Source organism: Leptodactylus fuscus, chromosome 5, assembly GCF_031893055.1.
Source record: "Leptodactylus fuscus isolate aLepFus1 chromosome 5, aLepFus1.hap2, whole genome shotgun sequence".
NCBI lineage: Eukaryota > Metazoa > Chordata > Amphibia > Anura > Leptodactylidae > Leptodactylus > Leptodactylus fuscus.
Genome location: NC_134269.1, coordinates 208,810,525 through 208,836,274, shown reverse-complemented (window position 1 = coordinate 208,836,274; position 25,750 = coordinate 208,810,525). Strand labels below are relative to the sequence as shown.

General features: G+C 44.8%; 1 protein-coding gene across 9 annotated transcripts in view; it reads right to left on the bottom strand.

Annotated features, from left to right (window-relative positions):
• Positions 1 to 2,724: 2,724 nt before the first annotated feature.
• Positions 2,725 to 25,750, bottom strand: part of PRR5 (proline rich 5) — a 76,504-nt gene continuing 53,478 nt past the window's right edge. For 7 of the 9 annotated variants that reach the window (XM_075275158.1, XM_075275154.1, XM_075275162.1 and 4 more), the window contains 7 exons: positions 22,938 to 23,018; positions 15,121 to 15,169; positions 14,801 to 14,858; positions 13,452 to 13,543; positions 11,480 to 11,620; positions 4,901 to 5,039; positions 2,725 to 3,392 (listed from right to left, as the gene is read on the bottom strand). In XM_075275158.1, coding sequence (XP_075131259.1) covers positions 2,848 to 3,392; positions 4,901 to 5,039; positions 11,480 to 11,620; positions 13,452 to 13,543; positions 14,801 to 14,858; positions 15,121 to 15,169; positions 22,938 to 23,018 — 1,105 coding nt within the window. In that variant the 3' untranslated portion in view covers positions 2,725 to 2,847. Of the gene's footprint in view, positions 3,393 to 4,900; positions 5,040 to 11,479; positions 11,621 to 13,451; positions 13,544 to 14,800; positions 14,859 to 15,120; positions 15,170 to 22,937; positions 23,019 to 25,035; positions 25,160 to 25,750 lie in introns of all 9 variants that reach the window. The other 2 variants (XM_075275159.1, XM_075275161.1) reach the window with 2 other exon arrangements.

Sequence of the window (25,750 nt, the reverse complement as noted above, 5' to 3'; positions counted from 1 at the left end):
TCCTACGACTTGATCATGTAAGGTCACCAGCCTCTCCTCCGCCGGAGCAGACAACTATCTCACCTCCTGAGCTCAGTGAACACTAAAAAACCGTAAAGTGAGGAATTAGACGACTGGTCGACAGGAGCGCATCCACAGCCTGGTATCCATGACAAGTCATGCACTATATGCCAACAGAAGCCCATAAGAATTACCTGGCCCAATGACCAGCTTAGAAATCCATGGTCACATACTGTACAGTATTATCAGTTAATAGAGGACTCTCATCTGTTATATCCACAGTGGAAAGTGGCTCAAAGAGGGTCTCCTGTCCTGGAGGACTCAACATGTCCACTCATTATACAAGTAGTCCAATGATTTCGAATGAAAAGTGTGTAGTACCTTGTTTGACCTGTGGGGATGCTGCAGATTAATAAAATTCTTGCTACCAGGCTCGAACAGTAAACTAGTTGGTTCAAAGTAGACAACCTCTGTGCTGGGCGTAGCTATAGGGGGCGCACTTGTGTGGTATAAGAAGATGCCAGTAATATCAATGGCACATGGCAGTTTGGCGTGCCAATGCAGGATTTACCTTGGGGTCCAGAGACATCAATGTACGATTCTCGTCATTTTCTTTGGCCCCCAGACTGTGCCCATCAGCCTCGGTAGTCACATGGGTAACATCCCTCATTACATTGTCTATCAGTACGCTCCCTTTATTACTACGGCCACGGGTTGACCCGGCGTTAGACATTTCGGACTGCAGATTGCTCATTGTCAGACCATTAGCGGAGACCCGCGGTGAAGTATCTGACCCCTCTACATGCCCCATGTTTAATGATGTTTTGCTGCAAGATATCAGCGGCAGCTCTGGCTCTTCTTCTGAAGTGACGATACGCCCCCAGCTGGTGGACGCACACGCTATAGTCACAAACATTATCACTGTATATACAAAGCTTTGTCTGAATATCCGAGGATGAAAGTCTATGTCTCGACGAGTCAAAAACAAAATTGCAAAAATTTGTAATTCTTCGTCCAAAATACACTAATCCTATCCTTCCTACTAATATTATAAATTTGGGTTTGGATGTTTGTTCCTTAATCACGCAAAAACAGCTGAACGGATTTGCATGAAATTTGCCACATACATAGATAGGATCCCCGATTAAAACATAGGCTACTTTTTATCCCAGTAAAAGACGTCACTACACGACCGCAGTGAAGGACCTGTGAAGGACAACACTAAAGGACTGTGATGACATCATCATAGGTCCTTGAGCCATTCTAGGATAGGATCTTGCTAGGCAGTGGGCGGAGCTACATGCTATTTTGTGGGCGGAGCTATATAGGATGAAGCTGGACAGTGTGAAAGCTGATGAAAATGGAGTCTCATGGAAGATCAGGAGATTAAAAAATATGCAGGATGTGTGTGGGCAGGAGGAGTATATATTGGGTGTAGATTTTCAGTGAGTACGACCGGGAATGTGTTGTTCTGCCTCTGATGGGGAAGGGGGGAGAACTTTGGCACGTTTCAGCAACATCCGTTCAGCCCTTTGTAACACAGAAGCTGCTCAGACAGTCACATAACAAACCTCTGTAATCACAATTGTCCGAGGGGCCACACGGTGGCTCAGTGGTTAGCACTGCAGCCTTGCAGCGCTGGTGTCCTGGTGTTCAAATCCCGCCAAGGGCGAAAAAACATCTGCAAGGAGTTTGTATGTTCTCCCCGTGTTTGCATGGATTTCCATCCCATATTCCAAAAAAAGACATACTGATAGGGAAAAATGTGCATTGTGAGCTCTATGTGGGGCTCACAATCTACATTTAAAAAAAAAAAATTGTCCGATGTAGCAGAGCTTATGCAGCGCTGTAGCACACCTCTGTAGGCTCTCCATATGCAAACATGTACATACAGCTGGGTATCCTATGCATATGGAGCGATGTAGCAGAGCCAAGACGCGGGAGCAGGCTGATCGAACTTTGGCACATTTCAGCAGCATCCATTCAGCCCTTTGTAACACAGAAGCTGCTCAGACACTGACATAAGAACACCCCTATAATCCAAATGGCCAGATGTAGCAGAGTTTAGGCAGCGCTGTAGCACAGCTGAGTACGCTCTCCATATGCAGAGATGTACATACTGAGTATGCTGCTCATATGCTGCGATGTAGCAGAGCCGAGACGCGGGAACAGGCGGATCATTCACAACAACAATTGGCTAAATATAAGTGGCTCAGCGCCAACACCAACCCACAGACAAAGTCGCGGGAAAAGCTAGTGTACAATAAATGCAGGTCCCACTTCTGACACCCAATGTGCTCTAAACCCGTCTCACACCTGCAGTTAGAGGTGGCTCAATATGTGAGTGGCAACAAGACAGGGATCTAGTAAACCCCCATTATTGAGATGGGAGTACTCCTTTAAATTTATGGACACACCACTACTCCCATAGATGTAATATGTGGCGGAGTCTAGTGAGTGAGAACTGTAGCTGATCGAGGGGAATCTGTTTTCTCCAGTTTGTCCACATTTTTACTTCCTCTCTTGTGAATCTGGTAGTTCTTATGTCCTCTGGAGACGGTTCATCTAGGGGTGCCACTTTATATCTTGTGGAACTGGAAGATCCATTTCCAGTTTTGTAAATCTAAGGGTTCTACTTCCTGTTTTTGTGAATCTGGGAGGTCTTTTGCCTTCTGTAATCACGTTTCTCAACCTGAGGGACATTCATGGACCAAAACTGAACCATAAATTCATCATACATTTAATGGAAACCAAAAAATATAGAAATGAACGGTCAGGAGTGCAATGGATATCTCAAAATTAGAGTAAACCCAAAGTAAAAAGAATATAGAAAGTAAAAGAGGATTATTATACAAGGCTTTGCCTTCCAACATCCACGGCGTATCCTGAAGATTTGGCACAACCTCTTCCAAAATCTATGAAAATTCCTTCAGAGTCAGAGTCTATGGATTCTAAGATCTGGTCTACAAGTGTCTCTGGACTGGAAGATGGTGCCGGAATCAAAGTAGAGTCTCTGGACATGTCCTCTCTGGAGCTCGAGCTGTGGAACAGTCCTTGTTGAGGTTCACTGTTGTTATGCATTGATGGAAACTGTCCATTGCCCATGGCCGGGTGCTCCATCTCCCCTGTGGGTTGTGGTTTGGTGGTGGACATTGAGAGTTTGGAGCTGGAATCCAGGATGGTGGTTAGGTTGGAGTATCCCTGCATCTCTAGAAGTGAGGTCATCTCAGATACGGAATGTCTTCTGATTCCAGTCCCGTTGGCAGACATGTTTTCCATTTCGTACTCCGCTACCGGGGTCAGCAATGGATTGTTGTAGCTCTTGGATCTCACCACTGGATTCTTCGTGATCATCTCACCGGACTTGGGGCAACGTCTGAACATGCGTTTCTCTGTAAAGGGAACGAAATAGTAGAAGAATCAGTTCCACGCACTTCACTATCCATGGTGCAATACTGGAGCATGACATACAGATGGCGCCAGCTGCTAAAGGAAATCTACCCTACAGGTGTCACCATCCAAGAAGAAGGGGCGTTAAAGGGGATGTAAACTTTGTATCGTGTTAATGGGGGGAATGTGTTAAAAGTTTCCTGTCTCAAAAGTGGTCCAGTTTTGGCACATGGCCGAATGAACCAAAAATGTACATTTTCCAACTGGGTGGAGCAGGTCAAAGATCAAGGAAGGTCAGGATGGGGAAGCCTTGGGTTACCATGACACACACCAGAAATCTATACTAGTACCCCACTGACGTAGAGTTCATTTCGGTGAACGGGACCTCCCATGATATGCCCAGAACCCCTTAACAATTCCGGTTCATCTTCCGTCAGCCCTCACAATATTAAGAAGACTGTGCAGATTCTGTGCAAGAAAATCACAAAAAGATCGAGCGGTGATTGATCTTTTTACGACACTGATTTTCATTTATATCAACCTTAAGGTCACAATATGACCCCATACAACTGCATTAGAATATGCGTTCCAAGACAACATGGTGATCTTTGGTTGCTCAACGAGGACTGCAAAAAAATCTGTAATTTGGGTGATTTGGGGTCACATCAGGTGCTCATGGACCTCTGCAACGTAACCGGCAAACTATATGGAGCATGCAACGAAATAGGTCTATTGTGTAACTACTCATAATGGCCACCTGGTGGCAGCAAAGACCAGATAAATAGAAATATTCCTCGTTACAAGGGCGCGTTCTCACCTGACTTCTGCGGTACGTTCATGTCAGATAAAATATCGATTATGGCGGATTAGACGATTAATCGTATTTATTGCTATAGGACGCGTAGTCCGGTAGTGTATCAGGTTATATTACTTTTGTCTATAATATTATCGTATATTATAACAATTTATGTTACTTTTGTACGATGCCTATAATATTATATAGGTGTGGAGACTTACTAAGCCTTTAGCACTCCACTTTGCAAGGGACCATGGTGGTCTCTCCCCAAGGAGTGACGATATCCCCCTAACCCTGTCTAAGCCTCTCACCTCTACCAGGTTAGTCTTCTCTACACCGGGCTGATGAGATGCAATAACATCGAAATGGCCATCTTCAGTTGAGAGGCTATACCTGGTAATAATCCCAGCATCATTGCAAAACAAAGGCCTCTTGGAAGGTCGAGCATGATGTTAAAGGGAACAGCCTTTATTGGGCCATATCACTGAGATTTTGTCTTCCTAATTACATCAGGGAAGACAGGCTTGCACATTCCAGTGAGCGCCCTCTATTGTTTTGCAACACTGAGGCACCTGACTTCCTAATTACATCATGGAAGACAGATTTGCATATTCTTCCTATAATATTATAACAATGGTCCATGGTGTGAATTAATACAGTCCACGAAGAACCTGCCATATTGTGCGAGCGCGAAACTACAAAACTGTCTCATACCCAAGATACAGGAGGAGTGCGTGAATGGAGCGTCACTAGAGTACAACCCGTAAGTACCAAGGTATGGAGAGACCACCTTCTGAATGAGCGATTCCAGGTTGAGATATTCCTCCGACACACCCTTAGACTCATGGACACCCTGGAAATATAAAGAAAATATTACAGACCGAGTGATCAAGTCACCAAGATCCTTTAAGACACATAGTGAGTCTCTTAAAGGGATTGTGTCAGCAGACCCCAACATATAAACCCAGCCTGCAGATAGATAGACATGGATCACCTGAACCAAACAGTTTTTCCCCCTTGTAAATCGCTGCCTCCATTGCCGAGATATTATCATTTGTATCTTACAATGTGGGCGCCGCCATTGTCCCAAGAGCTTATTTGCATATGAAAGAAACAGCGATATCTCAAAGACGGAGGCAGCGATTCACAAGGGGAAAACACTGTTTGATTCAGGTGACCCAAATCTATCTATCTGTAGACTGGGTTGATATTTTGAAATTGGGTGACATTCCCTTTAACATATAGCCTATTGGGGCAGATGTGCCTGATAGATGAACCAGTTTGGATGGAATCAGATTCATCCTGAAATTTCCAAAAGTTTCATGTTCATCCGACATCATGATATTGACCACTGAGACCCAATGACAGGCCTCGGCAGTGACCACAGGGCATATGATGCCACTCAGGAGGCCAGAAGAGATGAGGGAAAGTGAGCAGAACAACTTCGGATGGAAAAAATTGTAGGGTCGACTCACTAAACCGAACACGAAATGAATCCTCAGAGCTTTGCCCATTTCTCACTAGAAATAATTTCTTAAAAGGACAATCCCTATCAATCTTCACATCCTTACGACATCCTTAATGTCCCTATGACATCACTGAACTCGCCGAAAAAAGGCTTGTCATGGAGATCCGGCCTATGGACATCGCTGGTTTCAAAACTTTTCCACCTGGCGCGAAATAATCTCTGCAAGAAAAAGTCTAATCCTCCAAAATACTGAAATAATCTCCTCAGCTAATTCCGAATTTCTATGGTAATCCTTCCATGTGCTCGCCTCATTAATCGACTGACACAGTTACAGTACTTTTCCATGAAAGTGAAGACATGTCTTGGAGTCTACACAGAAAATACGCCATCTGTTGGATCAATGGGGAAGATATATGAGGGACACATCCTGGTTTATTAGGTGAACAGTGAACATTACCTTTAAGGGGGTAGATATAATCTTTAGGCTCGTGCGGTCACTATGGGCCTATACCTGCTTCAATAGAGAAGGAAACCTCTATCCTTACTTCTTAATGTGTTGCAGCAGCAGGTTAGAAGGTAAACTCAATATTGGGCATGTGATGGGACCCATGGCGGTTCCTAATGAAAATATAAAGCGCCTGAATTTCGGGTGCAAATGGTGGCCGTACAGCAAATATGCTCCACTTGTACACAAGGTTTCTGGTACGTGTCATGGGAATTCCCCCCCAACTTGTTCCAAACTGGGTTCGACCTGAATATCCCACATTCTTTGGTTTTTAATGAAATTGGGGACTCACCTATGACATAGTAAAATGGCCACCGCTCCATACATAGCAGTGGATTATTATACTCTGATTTGTCCTAGCGGCATCCAACGTTTTCCCGGTGAAGTCACCCGGGGTCACTGCTGAACCTTGTGATTGGCCCACTGCGGTCACATGGGCACTTTGAGCGTCATGATGTCATGAGATCCAATCACAGGCCTCAGCGGTGCCCCCAGACACATGACGTCACCAGGAGAGCGCCAGATGCCCAAAAGAGGTGAGGGAAGGTATTTTTTATACCCAGCCTGAACCCACACCTATTATACGGCGGGGTCTAAAGAGGTGCCACGGTATAATAATGTCACGTCCGGTTTTATCCGAACCCACCTGGACCCGAAACTAAACCAACCTTGGGAGGTTTGCCCATCTCTAATAGTGATATACGTTATGGTAGCACCATATGGCGGCACGTGTATTGTTCTGTAAGCTATCATGGGGTAATTTATTAAGATTTGCACATTGAACTGGTCTTAATGTTGTGGACGCTAGCAGCCGATGTGGCAGAATTATTAAGGGGTTAATCTGGAGCACCACAGGGACTAGTGTAAGGACTGGTGTAGATATCGGTCCAGACCCCAGACTGGGGAAAAAAATTTTGGCACGGACAGCCATATTAGATCTGATACCATCCTTTCCGTGCAGAACATAAAGGGTTACTGCCGAGTATACCGGTAGCAGGATGGTCTTGGTGTGAATCCCGTTTTGGAGATGTTTTGTGGGTCACGACCCGCTGTCCTAGAATACAATGTCCAATGTCAGAGACCCTTTTGTGGACCTCACTCTGTAATAAGACACAAATCCTCCTTGTTTTGGACCCGTCCCCACATATGGGATCCATTAAATTCCAGAACACGAGCGTACGCCTGGTAACAGGAGAGTTTTATATAACAGTGCGATTCTGTATATACTTCTCCGCGTCCCCTCCAGGAAATAAATGATTTATATTTCCTTTCAGGAACAGTAAATGTATCAAGAAAAACATCGGCTGGAAAATCTGTGGTCATTGCTCTCGGTTTTTTTTTTTTTTTCATTCTCGTTTACAGAATTTTTCTAGGAAATGTCTTTCTAAGAACAGTAAGAACCGCGGGGCTCCAATGGGCATCATCTATAGTTAATGCATGTCAGCTCCTGGTTCTTAAAGGGACAGTACACTAATGCTCTACTGTCCCAGGATGGAGGTAAGCAATAAGGACCATTTGGTATGTACACATGCTTTAAGGGTTCTCCTGTTCTGTATACCAGGACGTACTTGCCTTCCGCCTGTCCTGATCCACCATCTGTCCACCGTTGCTGCCAGTAGGCTACCTGCCCCAACCCCAATTCGCCTATTCTGCCAACCCTGACTTCTGTCGGTCTGACTACGACTACTTGTGCTGACTTGGTGTTATGTCCTGATATCATCTGCTAAGTCCATGGTACTAATTCTGACTACGCCGGGGGTCAAGGTGATATGGGGATTCCCTGTTCAGGTCCCAGTACAGGGGTTAAAGGGTAAATACCAGAAAAGCTCTTAGACTTAGAGGTCTGCCATAAGGCAAATCACACCTACTCATAGATCCCATAGCAGTCCCCGCTTCTTTGTCTAACCCTTTGATGTTACCTCGTGATAATAGTTGATCATGGTTGACCCAAAGTCAAGTCGGATGAAGTGAGCTTCTCTTAGTGGCAGCTACAGGCAGTGGCGTAACTAGGAATGGTGGGGCCCCGTGGCAAACTTTTGACATGGGCCCAACCCCCGACTGACACCGAAGACCTCGACTGACCCCCTCCTACGCATTCCTGCACACTCTATTATGCCCTATAGTGGCCCCTGCACACACTATTATATCCCTCAGTGGCCCCTGCACACAGTATTATCCCCTATAGTGGCCCCTACACACAGTATTATGCCCCATAGTGGCCCCTACACACAGTATTATGCCCCATAGTGGCCCCTGCACACAGTATTATCCCCTATAGTGGCCCCTACACACAGTATTATGCCCCATAGTGGCCCCTGCACACAGTATTATGCCCCATAGTGACCCCTGCACACAGTATTATCCCCCATAGTGACCCCTGCACACAGTATTATCCCCCATAGTGGCCCCTGCACACAGTATTATCCCCCATAGTAGCCCCTGCACACAGTATTATCCCCTATAGTGGCCCCTGCACACAGTATTATGCCCATAGTGGCCCCTGCACACAGTATTATCTCCCATAGTGGCCCCTGCACACAGTATTATCCCCCATAGTGGCCCCTGCACACAGTATGGTACCCCATAGTGGCCCCTGCACACAGTATTATCCCCCATAGTGGCCCCTGCACACAGTATTATGCCCTATAGTGGCCCCTGCACACACTATTATATCCCTCAGTGGCCCCTCCACACAGTATTATCCCCTATAGTGGCCCCTGCACACAGTATTATCCCCTATAGTGGCCCCTACACACAGTATTATGCCCCATAGTGGCCAGTGCACACAGTATTATGCCCCATAGTGGCCCCTGCACACAGTATTATCCCCTATAGTGGCCCCTACACACAGTATTATGCCCCATAGTGGCCCCTGCACACAGTATTATCCCCCATAGTGGCCCCTGCACACAGTATTATCCCCCATAGTAGCCCCTGCACACAGTATTATCCCCCATAGTGGCCCCTGCACACAGTATTATGCCCATAGTGGCCCCTGCACACAGTATTATCCCCCATAGTGGCCCCTGCACACAGTATTATCCCCCATAGTGGCCCCTGCACACAGTATGGTACCCCATAGTGGCCCCTGCACACAGTATTATCCCCCATAGTGGCCCCTGCACACAGTATTATGCCCTATAGTGGCCCCTGCACACACTATTATATCCCTCAGTGGCCCCTCCACACAGTATTATCCCCTATAGTGGCCCCTGCACACAGTATTATCCCCCTATAGTGGCCCCTACACACAGTATTATGCCCCATAGTGGCCAGTGCACACAGTATTATGCCCCATAGTGGCCCCTGCACACAGTATTATGCCCATAGTGGCCCCTGCACACAGTATTATCCCCTATAGTGGCCCCTACACACAGTATTATGCCCCATAGTGGCCCCTGCACACAGTATTATGCCCCATAGTGGCCCCTGCACACAGTATTATGCCCCATAGTGGCCCCTGCACACAGTATTATCCCCCATAGTGGCCCCTACACACAGTATTATGCCCCATAGTGGCCCCTGCACACAGTATTATGCCCCATAGTGGCCCCTGCACACAGTATTATCCCCTATAGTGGCCCCTACACACAGTATTATGCCCCATAGTGGCCCCTGCACACAGTATTATCCCCTATAGTGGCCCCTACACACAGTATTATGCCCCATAGTGGCCCCTGCACACAGTATTATGTCCCATAGTGGCCCCTGCACACAGCATTATGTCCCTTAGTGACCCCTGCACACAGTATTATATCCCATAGTGGCCCCTGCACACAGTATTATGTCCCTTAGTGGCCCCTGCACACAGTATTATGCCCCATAGTGGCCCCTACACACAGTATTATGCCCCATAATGAACACCCATAAACAATTATTATATTCTGGGGTCATTTCAGTTTAATAATCAGAGACCCAGGGGGAGGAAAACATAAAAAAAATTCTGTTACTCAACTATCTCCTGGCTCCCAAGCTGTCAGCCTCCGAAGTAGTCCATCTTCAATGACGTCAGACGTCACATGACCCGGGACGCAGGCACGGCTCATGTGACGTTGGATGACTAGGCCAAAGCCTGCCCGGATCGTGGAGAGGTAAGTAACAGTGTTTTTTATGTTTCTTACCTCTCCCTTTCCGCCAATCATTATACTCGGGGTCCTAAAAGACCCCCGAGTATAATGATAGCAGCAGTAGTGGCTGTCACCAGGCCCCTAATGTCTCGGGCCCTGTGGCAGCTGCCTCTGCTGCTATGGCGGTAGTTACACCACTGGCTACAGGTAATTGCTTTCTTAGTATCATGGCAATCAGGGGGTGATGTCTGATCCCATAGCAGTACCCTGCCCTGACTCTTTGTCTAACCCCCTGACGTTACCTTATGATAATAGTTGATCATGGTTGGCCCAAAGTCAAGTTTGATGCAGTGAGCGTCTCCTAGAGGCAGCTTCAGGTAATTGCATTCATAGTGACATGACGAGCAGGACTGATCCCATAGCAGTCCCCCGCCCTGCCTGTTCAGGTGACATGCTATTGACTATCCCCCATGATCATTACTGGTAATGGTTGATCCACCTAGACTAAAATAATTAGATTACAGATCTTTAGCCACTTACTCCGGATTTTGGGTTTACCCCTCCCCCACAAAAAATAGGAATAGCGTAAGGCTTACATAAGCAGGAAGTTATGTGATACATGACTAACAAGGGTGGGGGTATTGTTCTTTTACACAGGAGCATTACATAACTATGTTTATTACAAAACTAATTAATTTTATTAACATAATGATGCCAAACAATCTTCAGCCTCGTGCTCATATTCCGTCCTTACTTATCGGAGTTTGTTGATATCTTTATCCAAACTGAGTCACCATGAGGAAAATAAACCTTACGTTACCCTGAGTCATAGCCTGCAGAAATCAATGTAATTACCAGGACGCAGCGCTAAATAATGACTTCAGCCGTGACATTACAAGAGGCACAAGTGGAAGGTCACATTTAAAGGGCACCACCTTCAGAAAAAGCACCGAAGGACCTACAGCACATCTGCAAGGGTGGAAAATTTAAAGGGTATCTCCGATTATAAAGCAGACTATCATAAATGAATAGTACAGGTGACTATAAGAAACTTTGTAATATATCTTATTAAGGAAATCTGGATAATAGTGGCCCCTGCACACAGTATTATGCCCATAGTGGCCCCTGCACACAGTATTATCCCCCATAGTGGCCCCTGCACACAGTATTATACCCCATAGTGGCCCCTGCACACAGTATTATGCCCATAGTGGCCCCTGCACAGAAATCTGGATAATGTCACAGTGATGTACCTGAAGTATTAGCAGCATCTGAATGATGGAGGGAGGTACTCGAGCTCGTGGGCGGGATAAGGCATCGTCCAGTTTAAGATTGAGGGTTATGATATTTCTGAAGTGCAGTAAAGCCAGCTGACGGATGGAGGGCTCCTTCCCCTATGCAAGGAACAACACGCCATATTAAATATGCTAATAAATAAACCTTCAGTCAAGAAATTAAGCAAAAAAGGAAATGTATCTCATATATTAAATATTAAAGGCATCGGGACTATAAATCTATGAAGTACAAACTCTCACTATTTCACTCTATTTCCACACTCAATCTCTCTCTGCCTCTCTCAGAGCGGGAAATATCAGCATTGTCTGATACAGCAATCAGCCTTGTTGTCTATGTGATCACATCAGTGGAAATTTTTCTCTAGCAAAATCCTTCTTTACAGGGCTGGGGTGATATGCTGGTTCTGGTGACAGTAACCTATCTATCTGCAGGGCTGGGGTGATATGCTGGTTCTGGTGACAGTAACCTATCTATCTGCAGGGCTGGGGTGATATGCTGGTTCTGGTGACAGTAACCTATCTATCTGCAGGGCTGGGGTGATATGCTGGGTCTGGTGGTATGACAGTAACCAATCTATCTGCAGGGCTGGGGTGATATACTGGGTCTGTTGACAGTAACCTATCTATCTGCAGCACTGGGGTGATATGCTGGATCTGGTGACAGTAACCTATCTATCTGCAGGGCTGGGGTGATATGCTGGTTCTGGTGACACTAACCTATCTATCTGCAGGGCTGGGGTGATATGCTGTGTACTGGTGACAGTAACCTATCTATCTGCAGGGCTGGGGTGATATGCTGGGTCTGGTGGTGTGACAGTAACCTATCTATCTGCAGGGCTGGGGTGATATGCTGGTTCTGGTGACAGTAACCTATCTATCTGCAGGGCTGGGGTGATATGCTGGTTCTGGTGACAGTAACCTATCTATCTGCAGGGCTGGGGTGATATGCTGGTTCTGGTGACAGTAACCTATCTATCTGCAGGGCTGGGGTGATATTCTGGGTCTGGTGACACTAACCTATCTATCTGCAGGGCTGGGGTGATATGCTGGGTCTGGTGGTATGACAGTAACCAATCTATCTGCAGGGCTGGGGTGATATACTGGGTCTGTTGACAGTAACCTATCTATCTGCAGCACTGGGGTGATATGCTGGATCTGGTGACAGTAACCTATCTATCTGCAGGGCTGGGGTGATATGCTGGTTCTGGTGACACTAACCTATCTATCTGCAGGGCTGGGGTGATATGCTGTGTACTGGTGACAGTAACCTATCTATCTGCAGGGCTGGGGTGATATGCTGGGTCTGGTGGTGTGACAGTAACCTATCTATCTGCAGGGCTGGGGTGATATGCTGGGTCTGGTGACAGTAAGCTATCTATCTGCAGGGCTGGGGTGATATGCTGGTTCTGGTGACAGTAACCTATCTATCTGCAGGACTGGGGTGATATGCTGGTTCTGGTGACACTAACCTATCTACCTGCAGGGCTGGGGTGATATGCTGGTTCTGGTGACACTAACCTATCTATCTGCAGGGCTGGGGTGATATGCTGTGTACTGGTGACAGTAACCTATCTATCTGCAGGGCTGGGGTGATATGCTGGGTCTGGTGGTGTGACAGTAACCTATCTATCTGCAGTGCTGGGGTGATATGCTGGTTCTGGTGACAGTAACCTATCTATCTGCAGGGCTGGGGTGATATGCTGGTTCTGGTGACAGTAACCTATCTATCTGCAGGGCTGGGGTGATATGCTGGTTCTGGTGACACTAACCTATCTATCTGCAGGGCTGGGGTGATATGCTGGTTCTGGTGACACTAACCTATCTATCTGCAGGGCTGGGGTGATATGCTGGGTCTGGTGACAGTAACCTATCTATCTGCAGGACTGGGGTGATATGCTGGTTCTGGTGACACTCCCTTTAAGTCATTTACCTGGACAGGGTAGAAGATGGCCTGTAACATTGGGAGAACATCGCTGAAGAAGAAATCCCAGGTTTCTGCTAAAGAATCGAGGAGTTTTTGTCCTAAAATAGACAAATAGTAATAATACTATTAATAATACTAAAAAACATAACATAGATATACACAGTCATGGATAATGATGGCAGTCCTCTGTGCTCTTAAACAAGTTTTCCTGATTTAGGAGTAAATCTATACAACATATTATCTCAATGTAGACATTGAGCTCGGTGGGATTTGTACTCAGCGTGATCATGCCAGATAGCCAAGAGCTGTACCGAGCTATATAGAGACAGAATAGAGAAGCAGGGTGAATTCGCAACACAGTTATCAAGATCTGTGGATGTTCTGCTTTTGTAGATAGGTGGGGTCAAGAAAGCTCAGAAATGCAATGGGGTCCTCACATTTTAGATAAGGTTGTGCGATCGAGAGCAGGAGCAGAGACCCTCACGTGTCATTCATTTTAAAGTAGTAGTGGGGCCCTTGTCTGCAGGGCCCCTGTATAACCGGTTATGTTTAGGAGCGATCGGGATTGGAAAAGATCAGATCCCGATCGGTGATCGAGCAAATTTCACGATCACGATTGGGTTCGGCTGGAAAATGATCGGAAATCGGATTTTGAAATCTCAAGATCAGCTCAACCCTAAAAATGACTATTCCCATAGAGAAGCATTGACTAGGGTTGAGCGATCGGGATCAGCTGGAAAATGATCGGAAATCAGATTTTAAAATCGATCCTGAAATCTCAAGATCGGCTCAACCCTAATTATAGAGCTTAGCCTTCCTCATGTAGTCGTAGTCAGACTTTCTTTCACCTGGGTTCACTTTACCCTAGCTCAGTATATGAATACCCCAGCCAAGGCAAAGTGATTCGTTACCCTCTTGGCGCTCAAGGCCTTACAACGCCTAGTCTTAGCCATTCCCTTGTACGTGATCTGGTTAATAGGACCTATATTAGGAAATTGCTAAAATCTCCACTAGAGATGTCCGCTTGTAGTGCAGACATGCGCAGTCGGCTTTGACCAGGCCCGATGCCTGGCAGAGTGAATGAAGAGCCGGAAGATGCCGTGGGGACGCTGCAAGGAGAAGACTTCTCGGAGGATCCAGCCCGACCTTCACTCGTGGACTTGGTAAGTGTAATTTGATCGAACGTTGCTTACCCCTGAAACGAGCATTTTCCCCCCATAGACTATAATAGGGTTCAATATTCCATTCGAGTAGTCGAATATTGAGGGGCTACTCGAAAGGAATATCGAACCTCGAACATTTTACTATTTGCTCATCTCTAATATCCACTCTTTGCTTTCCTAGATCTTTCTTACCTTCATAAAACCGTATTTTGTCTCGCAGGATCACCATCCCCTTAGTGAGAAGCTGGTTCTGAGGAGTGAATAATAGACGACACGTAAGAATTATATAACACTATAAAACTATATTCATCTCAACCCCCGTCTGCTGGCCTAAAGCATCAATAATGCAAGAAGCAGATTTTCTAGATGGAGGAAAATAACAGCTTAATGCACCGAGGAAAACGGCTGTGAAGTTTTCTTACAGAAACTCCGAAATACTCTTAATTTTAGAGATGTGACATGTTCTTACCGGTCACATCTATTATTTACGAGGCAGAGAAGAGCGCACGTACCTGAAGATATTCTGTGAAAAAGGAGCCGAGTTCGGTTTTCAACAGCTGCCTGTGACGAAAAAGTGAGAAAATTAAATGGCGGGCATAAGCTGTAAAGTAACACTAGGGGGCGCCGTCGGACAGGTGGGTCATTTTTCTGATATACCCTGCCAATGACCCCTTCTGAGGAGGAACGTGAGCTGGTTCAATTTTGGTTCAATTGAAGAAGAATCTTAGGTCTTATTAGTGACATGACACGTTTATGCAAAACCGTTGGGTGATGATGTCATAAGGATGTCAGATGATGTCATATATGCCATATATAAACATATGCTCTAAAGACAGACGTTGGACCTTAAGGCCAGTCTAAGATAGTCTTGAAGATTTCAGAAACTGAGAAATAGTGAGATCATGGATCAAGGGTGATCTCACACCAGCCAAATGATGTCACAATGTGACCTATTGCGCCAAACACGAATATATACTGTAAAGCGAGAGGTTGGGCCTTCAGTCCAGGTCACGGTCCACTTGAAGATCTCAGAAGTTGGGATGTGTGATAAAAATGGAGGCCACGGGAGCGAAAACTTTCATCTCAGTGATATCACGAGAATCATATGATGTCATATAATAGGCCATAATGAGCATATCCTGATAAACTAGAGGTTGGGCCTTCAGTCTAGTCTAAGGTACTCTTGAAGATATCAGAAACTGAGATACGTGAGACCATGGGAGTCAAACCTTTCATCTCAGTTGTCCCACACCAGTCAACAGTGTTGGACTTAAGTTCCAAACTACAAGGGTCCCCCATCTGTAGGGAGTTCCTGTTCCCATTTTTTTTCCAAACACACCAACAGCTACTGAAATTTATACATGGTGGGATTGGACCCATTGGGTGATCCTATGGTAGGCCTGTCCACCATGGATACCCTCGCCCCGGCCTTAAAAGCTGAGTGATAGATTTCTATCTTCATGCACAGGGAATGTACAGAAGATAAGACTTCAACTTGAGAAAAAAACGGGCACTAAAAATATACTGAGAAAACCACATACGCGCTTGAGGTTTTGGTTGAGATAGTAGGAGTGTTCTCCGAAATGTTCCTAAGACCTTTTCTATTGTAACTGCAGATACAATACTGCACCTAAGTACGACGTCTGCTATTCAGATATTTTTTACCACATTAAAGTCAAAGGGACAAAAATAGCTCAAAAATTTTCCTTCCAGTTTGTTAATTCAAGTCACAAGATGTCATTGGGTGAAGTCTGTGAGTTAGGGCACTTACTGAACGCTAGACCATAGAGATTTCCATAACGGAGAGGGTCAATGGAAATAGAATGACCCACAAAATCTGGAGACCTTGGTCAAGAATGTCCATAAACCAAAAAATTCTAACCCATGTGTGAACCTGATCTTATGGTCCAGAACTAGGTGTTGCCACTGGCCACAAATGGCCAGATATTTAAGGCCCCGTTCACAAGGGGAGAGGATTGGCGGATTTTGGTCCTGAGAGTGACGCGGGAAATTCCTCCGTGTCACAATAGGGTCAAAATGTGCCTGCCACGACAGTCGCGGCTTCCTCCTCCGGAGTAGGCTCAAATGAATGGGCCTAGTCCGGAGGGTGCGGACGCCGGGGCTGAATCAGCCGCGGAGTCCGCCTGAAGAAAGGGCATCTCGCTTCTTTTAGCGGTCTACATAGACCTCCATTGTGAGGGGGCGGATTACGACGTGGATTCAGCGCCAAAATCCGCCCCCTCTTGCCCCGTGTGAGTGAGCCCTAATAAGTTCAGCCTACAGAAAAGGAACCATGAAAACACTCGAGACATATAATCCAACGAGCTCCGAGGAGGTGGAAACCAAGGGCACCAAAAAAAGCTCCTCCCAGTCTGTAGGGATTATGAAATCTGTGCCCATTATGGGGGTGAATTTTAGAATTAAGAAGGGTATTTTTGGAAAATAACCGCCACCTATGTTACGACTGTATAATAGATCGATGTTGTGAATTTCGACCGTGACTGGAATTGTCCTTTAAGGGTACAACATCGATCACACTATAAGGTTACAGCCTGGATAGGATCCAATCTGTTTGTTCTTAATGCCTTCGGTAAACATTCTTGTAAAATATGTGACCCTTACGTGGAGCTTCCTGTTTACACCGGATTTATTGGTCAGCGCAGAGAACTAAGAGAACCCGCCTGTGACAATATTTATGAAATGGGCCTCCAAAGCTTTCAGTGTTTATGTCGGCACATCCCATTAACCTGCGGAACGGTCGTATAACCAATGGCCCTTGTGATGAGGACGATTATAGATTTATGGCCAATCCAGTCTGCTTAATAAAACTCCGAAGAAAAGGGAATGAACATTTGCTCCATTAAATTAAACAGTTTCAATTAAGGAATAATTACACCGGGGAGAAGCAATTACGCAGATTTCGTGTCACCGCCGAGCTAACAAGGGTCAGCTAATTCCTCCAAGAAAAAAACAATACATACAGCAAAAATAAAGACAAAAATACTTCCAGTCTGGATTAACAAGTCATGGGTCACCCCATTTGGGCAACCACTGAGGTTTGAAGTCTTTCCAACTTTTCTACCCCGAAGTTGGGTTTTGATGGCCCAATTCTATTGCCCCCCTCCTCAAAGCACAGAGGCTGATACTGTATATCCATTCGAGACAGAAACACATAGGATTGGTAAAGTCCACCATTTTGATTTGACTTGTTTGACAACGAATTGATTCCAACCAATTTGCAAATTCTCCAATGTATTCAGTCAACCTTTGTACATGTTTTTGGAAAATCTTGACACTCTAAGAGTTGCCCAGTCAACCTTGGTGTTACTTTGACATTGAAGATATTGGGTAGCATTGGGTTGGAGTTTTCCAATGTCCCTACTCTGGAAATTTTCCGACTAATATACTCAGTCAACCACTGTACTTGTTTTTGGAAAATCGTGACTCTCTATAAGGTGTCCGATCAACGTCCGTGGTTCTTCGACATTGCCACCACCTTGAAGACAGTGGCAGTCTATCTCAAACGTTGGGGTTGGAGCTGGCCAATCTGTCTACTCTGCAAATTTTTCAACCAATATATTAGGCCAACCATTGTGCTTGTTTTTGTAAAATTGTGAAAAAAATGGAATGGGGGTTTAGTAGCTTCTTAGGAATCTTTTATGGGATCCTAGGTCTTGTGAACCCTTCAATGTTATCTTCTGGCCTCTTGACACTTCGGGAAGTCGTGTAGCTGATGTCATTGCACAATGATGGTATATTGCACAATCTACTCTAAAGCTGGCAACCAGTTTTTTTGGGGTTTTTTTGTGAGCCCCACATAGGGCTCACAATGTACATTTTTTTCCCCCCTATCAGTATGTCTTTTTGGAATATGGGATGCAAATCCATGCAAATATGGGGAGAACATACAAACTCCTTGCAGATGATTTTTTGCCATTGGCGTGATTTGAACACCAGGACCCAGTGCTAACCACTGAGCCACCGTGTGGCCCATCTGGCGACCAGTTTTGACCTGCCCTGTTGACAATCCATGGACCTGACAGAATCTCTAATTAACTTGGTCACATTATAGTTCCGTGGAACCAGATAACCATCTATGGTTTATAGGTTTCCAGCTATTTAGTCAATGTTAACCTTCCTACTATCCCTATATTCATAGGCACTTGGTTTGACCAATTTCGATGGAGAGAACGAAGTACACCTCGGCAGATACAGCAAAAGAAACGGATGTTGAAATTCAACATGCCCAATTTTTCTATAGCCCATCATCCTCTGTCAGGGAAAGGTTGAGGTTCTCCATACAAATCAACAGGTTGGGCCAAAATGTGTCTGGTCGCTTTAGATAATTGGCCAGTTCCACTTAGGTTTCCAACTTTTAACTAATGGACCCTTTATTCCCCGTCCTTCTGGTGACGAGGCCAAACACGTACGTTAATGGGTTAAATACCGTTGGCCGAGTAAGACTTATCCTTTGTTTTTGGCCAATGTTATCTGAAGGAAGACTAAATTCACATTAAATTCTATTGAAGTGAGTGATGCCCTTTGGAACAACTATGTAAATGAATTGCGGAGCGCGCCGGCCTTTCTGCAGATATATAGAGCAATATCCCAAACTAAGCAAAAATTTTATGAGCTTATTCGGAATTGATGTCCCTCTGAATCCGCCACTTAAAAGGATGAATTTGCTGCCTCGGACACTTTAGAAAGAGGTAAAAGTCATCTTTGAGTAGGGACATAGATCATGTCCGGCACATTGCCCACCTACAGTAGATGTTGGACCGTGTTCAAGCCAATTTCCTGAACTTTTATCATTAGACAATGTGAACTTTTGTTGAAGATGTTATAAAAGGAACTTTACTACTCTGCAAAAACTACATTGGGTTATTGTAATGTCAATGGACGTCCAGGTATAAAAGGTCTGCAACTTGGACACCTCAAGGCTGGATTTTTATAACAGTTGTCTCCAGTGAATAACAGGGATAGCCCATAAAAAACATAATCTAGCTACAAGGTTGGTGGTAAATGTATGACTGCTAGGTCATCTGGTCTCTGACCAATGGAACCCACCCTAAGTATGAGAATGGGAGTCCTGTGCCTCCCATTGTGGCTATGCAAGCACCCAGTCGCTCCTTCTGTTGAAGGGTTGGAATGGTGTGGTGTGTGGCCACCACTCCATTCCAACTGGGTTGTCCTTATGATTGGTGAGACCAGGATTAGCGGGACTGTTATCTCTCTCCGAGCCAAGTTACAGTGTCATATGGTATCTTAAACCGGTCCTCTTTTGCCTGCGTATTGGGGTACTGTTCCTTGACTTTAGTCTATAACTATTCCGTACTCTGATTCTGTATCCCTCCACGAATCTTGCCATTTTGTTGCACCATCTGGTGCTACTTATTGTCCTACTACCTTTTGACCCCTGGCTCATCTTCCAGTTGCTTGTCCTAGTACATGTCTAGTACTATTACATTACCGACTGAACTCCTGGTATCAACCTTTGGCTATATTTCTTGACTTTGCTTCTATATCTCCTTGGAGAACACTCACCATCCATTGGTGACTACTTTGGAGATCACAACCTAGAAATTCAATGTGGGTGTCCTAGGGTTGAGGATTCCTTATACTGCACATCACAAGTCAGGATCATAAGTTGTGAAACTATCCATAGATGTAAAGATTATCTCACGGTGGAGATATCTTTCCTTAGAAAGTTCTTTGACATGGTCTTCAACTAACCACTGCTTAGATACCAAAGGACCCTTCAAGATCATCCATTTTTCCATGACCACATACTTTTAATGTTTCATTGGTTGACATGAATGTGTCGGCACTAGAGCCATAGACCTTAAAGCCCTGCCCGATAACCATCACTAAATAATCCGTGCCAGGAAATCCATCTGACCTCCCGACATAACCTCTTCAGTCAATATCTTCCTGTATGTTCACCAAAGTAAACAACATCTTGAAGGATTTCTTCTCGGTGACATTTAACAAGGGCAGGAGATTTATGATTTCCCTCAATATGCGTAACGTCTCATTTTATCAGATGCTAGGTCTGAATATAGCTCAGAGACCTTGTGGGAAATTAGAGCTGCAGATCTATAAGTAGATATTTACAAAGGCGGAAACTGAGTGGTTTGGATAGGACGGCTGGAAAAAAAAAACCCATGTGGTAATAGTTGTCCATGGCGAACAACTTTTTTTTGGATACGAAGGTAAAACCACAGGTTAAGGTGACATTGACGTAATGGGATTTCTATGAATTCTCAAAATAAGCTCTTCAAAGAAGTTATACAACTTCCATAATGGGTAGGTCCATTAGAATATTGGATGTCCATCACATTCTTGGTTTGGTTGGGTTGTTCTTGGGACATCCTTGGTTGGGTTGTTCTTGGGACATCCTTGGTTGGGTTGTTCTTGGGACATCCTTGGTTGGGTTGTTCTTGGGACATGTCATGTGGGGTATTTCCAAATGTAGCAGTGATAGGATGTCTATAAATTCCCATAGAAACCCTTTTAGGTCTTTCGGCCATAAAATAGATGCCTCATTGGGCTCCTACCCTTTGGATTATGTAAAGAACTGGATATAAAAACTGTAGGATACTATTTCGCTAGTTTTGTCTAGATGGACTACGTGTGATACGTCATGATCAGATGATGCAATGGGAACGCAACATGTGCTGGTGTCATATAACATTCACGTATAATGAGAGTTGACCCATTGATCTGGCAGCGTAACACAAAGCCAAACATCACAAGAGCCAAAAACAGAAAAAAAATATTTGCCTTAAGAAGTCTACTTCAACAATAGTGGAGGCCGAGACAAATAGATTGTGTAAATATATGACCGCGCTCCACACCTATTGACAGTTTCATTTCCTTACAGAGTCATCTTTATTTTCTGATGTAAGCGAGAGCAACGTTCTCAACCGGACATTTCTGTAAATCAATGGGTGACTGTGTTATGACTCAGAAAGCAAGCCGTTCTGACGGTGGTTCATAGAAAACTGCAAGTCTGATCATAACCAAAAGAACAATTATAAAGAACCATGAAATATTCTAATATTCTGTAAAAAAACCCTCAACAATCTGTGGTAGGGTGGGCTCTTCCCTATGGAAGATTGGTATATGGAGTGTGGCCTGGATGAGTTCACTCGCGCGTCGGAGGGCTGTATAGACCTTACTGAGCATGCGCAGTACACTCTGTTCGGCAAATACTTCGCGGAGCGTACTGCACATGCGTGCAATTGCGGCCTCACAAATATGGCCGCCGGCATTCGCAGTCGGCTCTAACAGGGTCTTGCTGCCAGAGCCGACTGCGCATGCATCACCCATAACGACAAAAGAAGAGGACACAGAAGGGGAGGAGGCAGATCAGGAAGAAGGCGTCACTGGATTGCCCAGTTCCGGCAACAGTGGGGACACCTCCATCGGCATGTGAACGCTGGGGCCCGCCCTCATTGTTTCCGGACACTCATTAGCATACCGGGAAAAAACGGTATTTTGGACGATCGGCGCGGCAGAGACCACATCAAAAGGGCGGAGACGAACAGCCTTTCTTAAGGCTATTCCGACGTGGTCATTAGAAAAAAACATGTTTTAATGGTAGAATCCCTTTAAGTAAGTGGGTGCTCCTGTAAGACTGGCAAAAGGGTGGACTGTATCATCTGGAAGACTGGTGTGAATGAGCAATAGTCTCTGGAAGACGAACATAAGAGTGGACTGTGGCCTCTTAAAGACTGGCGTAAGAGTGGGTGGTGGCCTCTAGAAGACTGGCATAAGAGTGGGCTATGATGTCTGGAAAACTGGTATGAGTGAATGGTAGCTTCTTGAAGAGCAGCATAACAATAGACTGTGGCCTCTAGAAAATTAGCATAAGAGTGGGCTGTGGTCTCTGGAAAACTGGCATGAGCAAATTATAATTTCTGGAAGACTGGCATTAAAGTGGACTGCGCTCTTTTGAAGACTTGCATGAGTGAGAGGTGTGCTCTGGAAGACTGGCATTAGAATGGACTTTAGAATCTGGAATAGTGGCATTAATGAATGGTACCCTCTGGAAGATGGGCATAAGAGATGACTGTGGCCTCTGCAAGACTAGCATAGCAAAGGACTTTGACCTCTGGAAGATTGGCATAAGAGTGAACTGTGGCCTTTGCTAAGACTTTGATTAACATCTTGCTGACCTTTCTCCTAAAGTCAGTCAATATATGGTATCTCGTGACCTCTATAAGTAAGAAGGCCAATGGTCTTTCTTGTTTGGATAAGATTAACAAAACCCCCATCAACTTCTACTACCTTATCCCTCTCAACAATGAATACTAGGTCTACTCACCGGACTCCTTCGTTCAGATTGTAGAGCTCATGATCCTGCAGCCCTTTCTTCTGGAAGACTGAAATTACTCCATTCTGGATGCTGAAATAAAGAGAAGAATCTTAGACTTGATGTCCATTCTGGAGCTCTGATATATATAATATGGTCAATGCTGGAGAGGGAAGCAGGTGGAATGGTGAATCTACCAGAAACTACTGTCAATATAGTCTTTTGGTTGGAGTTGCTTGGAGAAGAGAGTAACATCTAATGTGTTTACCATTTGTGGTCCATAAGGAGTTATCCTCAAGTCTTCCCAATGTCAGATTGATCATGAACTAGTCTACGAAAGCCATGTGACAACCCATGTGGATCTGAAATAGTAGCCATAATGGTAGTCACCTAACAGCTTTACAGAAAGGGACCATCAAAGGTCATCTGTAGATAATTTATTTTGACTATAACAGTTGTCCCTTACCTTTGGCTCTCCAGTTGTTGTGAAACTACATCCCCGAGCATGTCCTCAAAAGGGGATGCTGTCAGGGCATAGGGTGACTGTAGTCTTACAACTGCTTGAAAGTCACCATTTGGAGACCACAATCTGGGGGCCACCAGATGGGAACCACAAGTTGAGGACCATTCTGATATAGGATTATATTTTTGATGGCCTAGTTATGGACCACAGAATGGAGACCAATGGAATATAGGGTTGCAATTTTAAGACTCGGTCTCTGACAGGATCAGTCATGACTGAAATTTGTAAAACATAGATAAGCCAATACAGCAAGGTGGAAGCCACTGCCTTATTGAGCTTTAGTTAGGGACCAATCATTGGAGAAAAGTAGAATGTAGGTAACTAGAATGTAGGTCTACAGTGTAATATAGGGTTGAATTTTTGGTGGTCTGGTATTGGCCTCGTTGAAGACCACACATTAGGAATCACTATAATATAGGGTTGTATTTCTGGTGGCCTAGTAGTGGCCTTGTTGGAGACCATATGTTAGGAACCACTCTGATATAGGGTTGTATTCCTGATGGCCTTGTAGTGGCCTCGTTGGATATCATATATTAGGAACCACTCTGATATAGTATTGTATTCCTGATGGCCTTATAGTGGTCTTGTCGTAAACCATATGCTAGGAACCACTATGATATGGGGTTGTATTTCTGGTGACTTGGTATTGACCTTGTTGTGGACCACAAAGACCACTGGATCATAGGGATGTATTTTTGGCGACCTAATATTTGTACCAATAATTGCTCGGCGTGGTATCTCTAAAAGGAACCAGAAATTAAAATTTTTCTACAAGACATGCCCAGACTGATGGAAGCAGCATCTCCATAAGAACCATTATTACATAGAAACTAAGACTTTCCGACTGAGCCGAGATGTCTTCCTCAATAAGATAATGAAATGCAAAAAAGTTGGATGATGATAATACAACAGAACAGAGCAAGACTTGGAACTGAGGCCGATGTATGCGTGATAGACATATGAAACATGACACGTAATTTACTGAGTCCCATAATCCTCACCGATATTGAGGCTGAACGTAATTGAAAAGGAGTAGGAGCTATAGAGCTGTATATTACAGTCTTATTTTACTGCATGAATATTACTAAGGCAAGACAAGTGAGTCGAATGATCCGGACCTACCCCCTCTCTAGCCAAAATAACTGGTGGACCCTTGTGTTAGGTGACCAAATAAATCCAATTAATACTACTCTTATTTGCCTATTGGAATGATGGACTATGGCAAACAAAGTTGGCCGAACTTGCCAATTTTAGCAAGACTGGCCAACTACCTTATGTGTATGGAAGTCTTCAACTCTAAGGATAGGTCATCAATCTAAAAGCTTCCCAATACAATTACAGCTGAAACTAGAGGGCCTACAAAGATGACAACTGGTATGAAGACCATTCATGGTCAGGGCTTTGGAGGTGTCATCTCCGGTTTCCCCCACACAACTTGCAGACTGTGAAATGAATGCTTCAATGAGGTTCCTGCCTGTAAAGCGTCATGGCCTAGTATTTTGGAACCATGAAAGAAGGGGTGCTGTACTGCCCCATGCCGATGAATAGGTTGCAATGAGCTGTGATGATTTGCATGAAGGCTCCTACCAGTCACAGACGCGTGGCAGGAGTCGTTGGGCAGCTCGGGCCTTATACTTCTGCTTTCTTTCATTATCCATCTTCTCAAACTTATAACCACATCTTAGTTTGGAACTATTTAATAAGCATTAGCCTAAGAAAAAACAGATTCACTTTGGTAATCTCCTTAAAATTCCATTCCTAGAACTTCCAGTGGAAGACGGCAAGGGAAGACGACGACGGTGATGATGGGGATGATGGAGAGAAGAGGATGGTCATGGGTTATTAACATTAAGAAACCATTTATGTACTCTGATCCGCAAAGTCTGGGCTTCCCATATCTATGTGTCCCCAAATCCTTTTTGTTAGTACTATACTACTTTTCCTCTCCATTCTCCAGTTCCTGTACAGACCTAAGGAGGAGGTGAGTGTTTTTACAGAATGGGCAAAGGAGCCAAATGGTCTTTAGACTTCACCACTTGTAGGTCTTCACCATCCTCATGGGTAAAGTTGGCTAAATGCCCCATTTTGGGATGAATGGGTGACTATGTTATTTTGGAGGTGTGACAACTTTCTCCAACATAATGTTGGGGAAGGTAGAATCGGACATGTTGAACTTCTCGATTCTTTGATCTCACGGGGATTAGATGCCACCAGAGGTATCTGACTGTAGCTTCCTTCATTTTGCCCTATGCCAGCTGAGTTGATCTGAGTATGCATGTCTATGGGAAAGTCGGGAAGAATA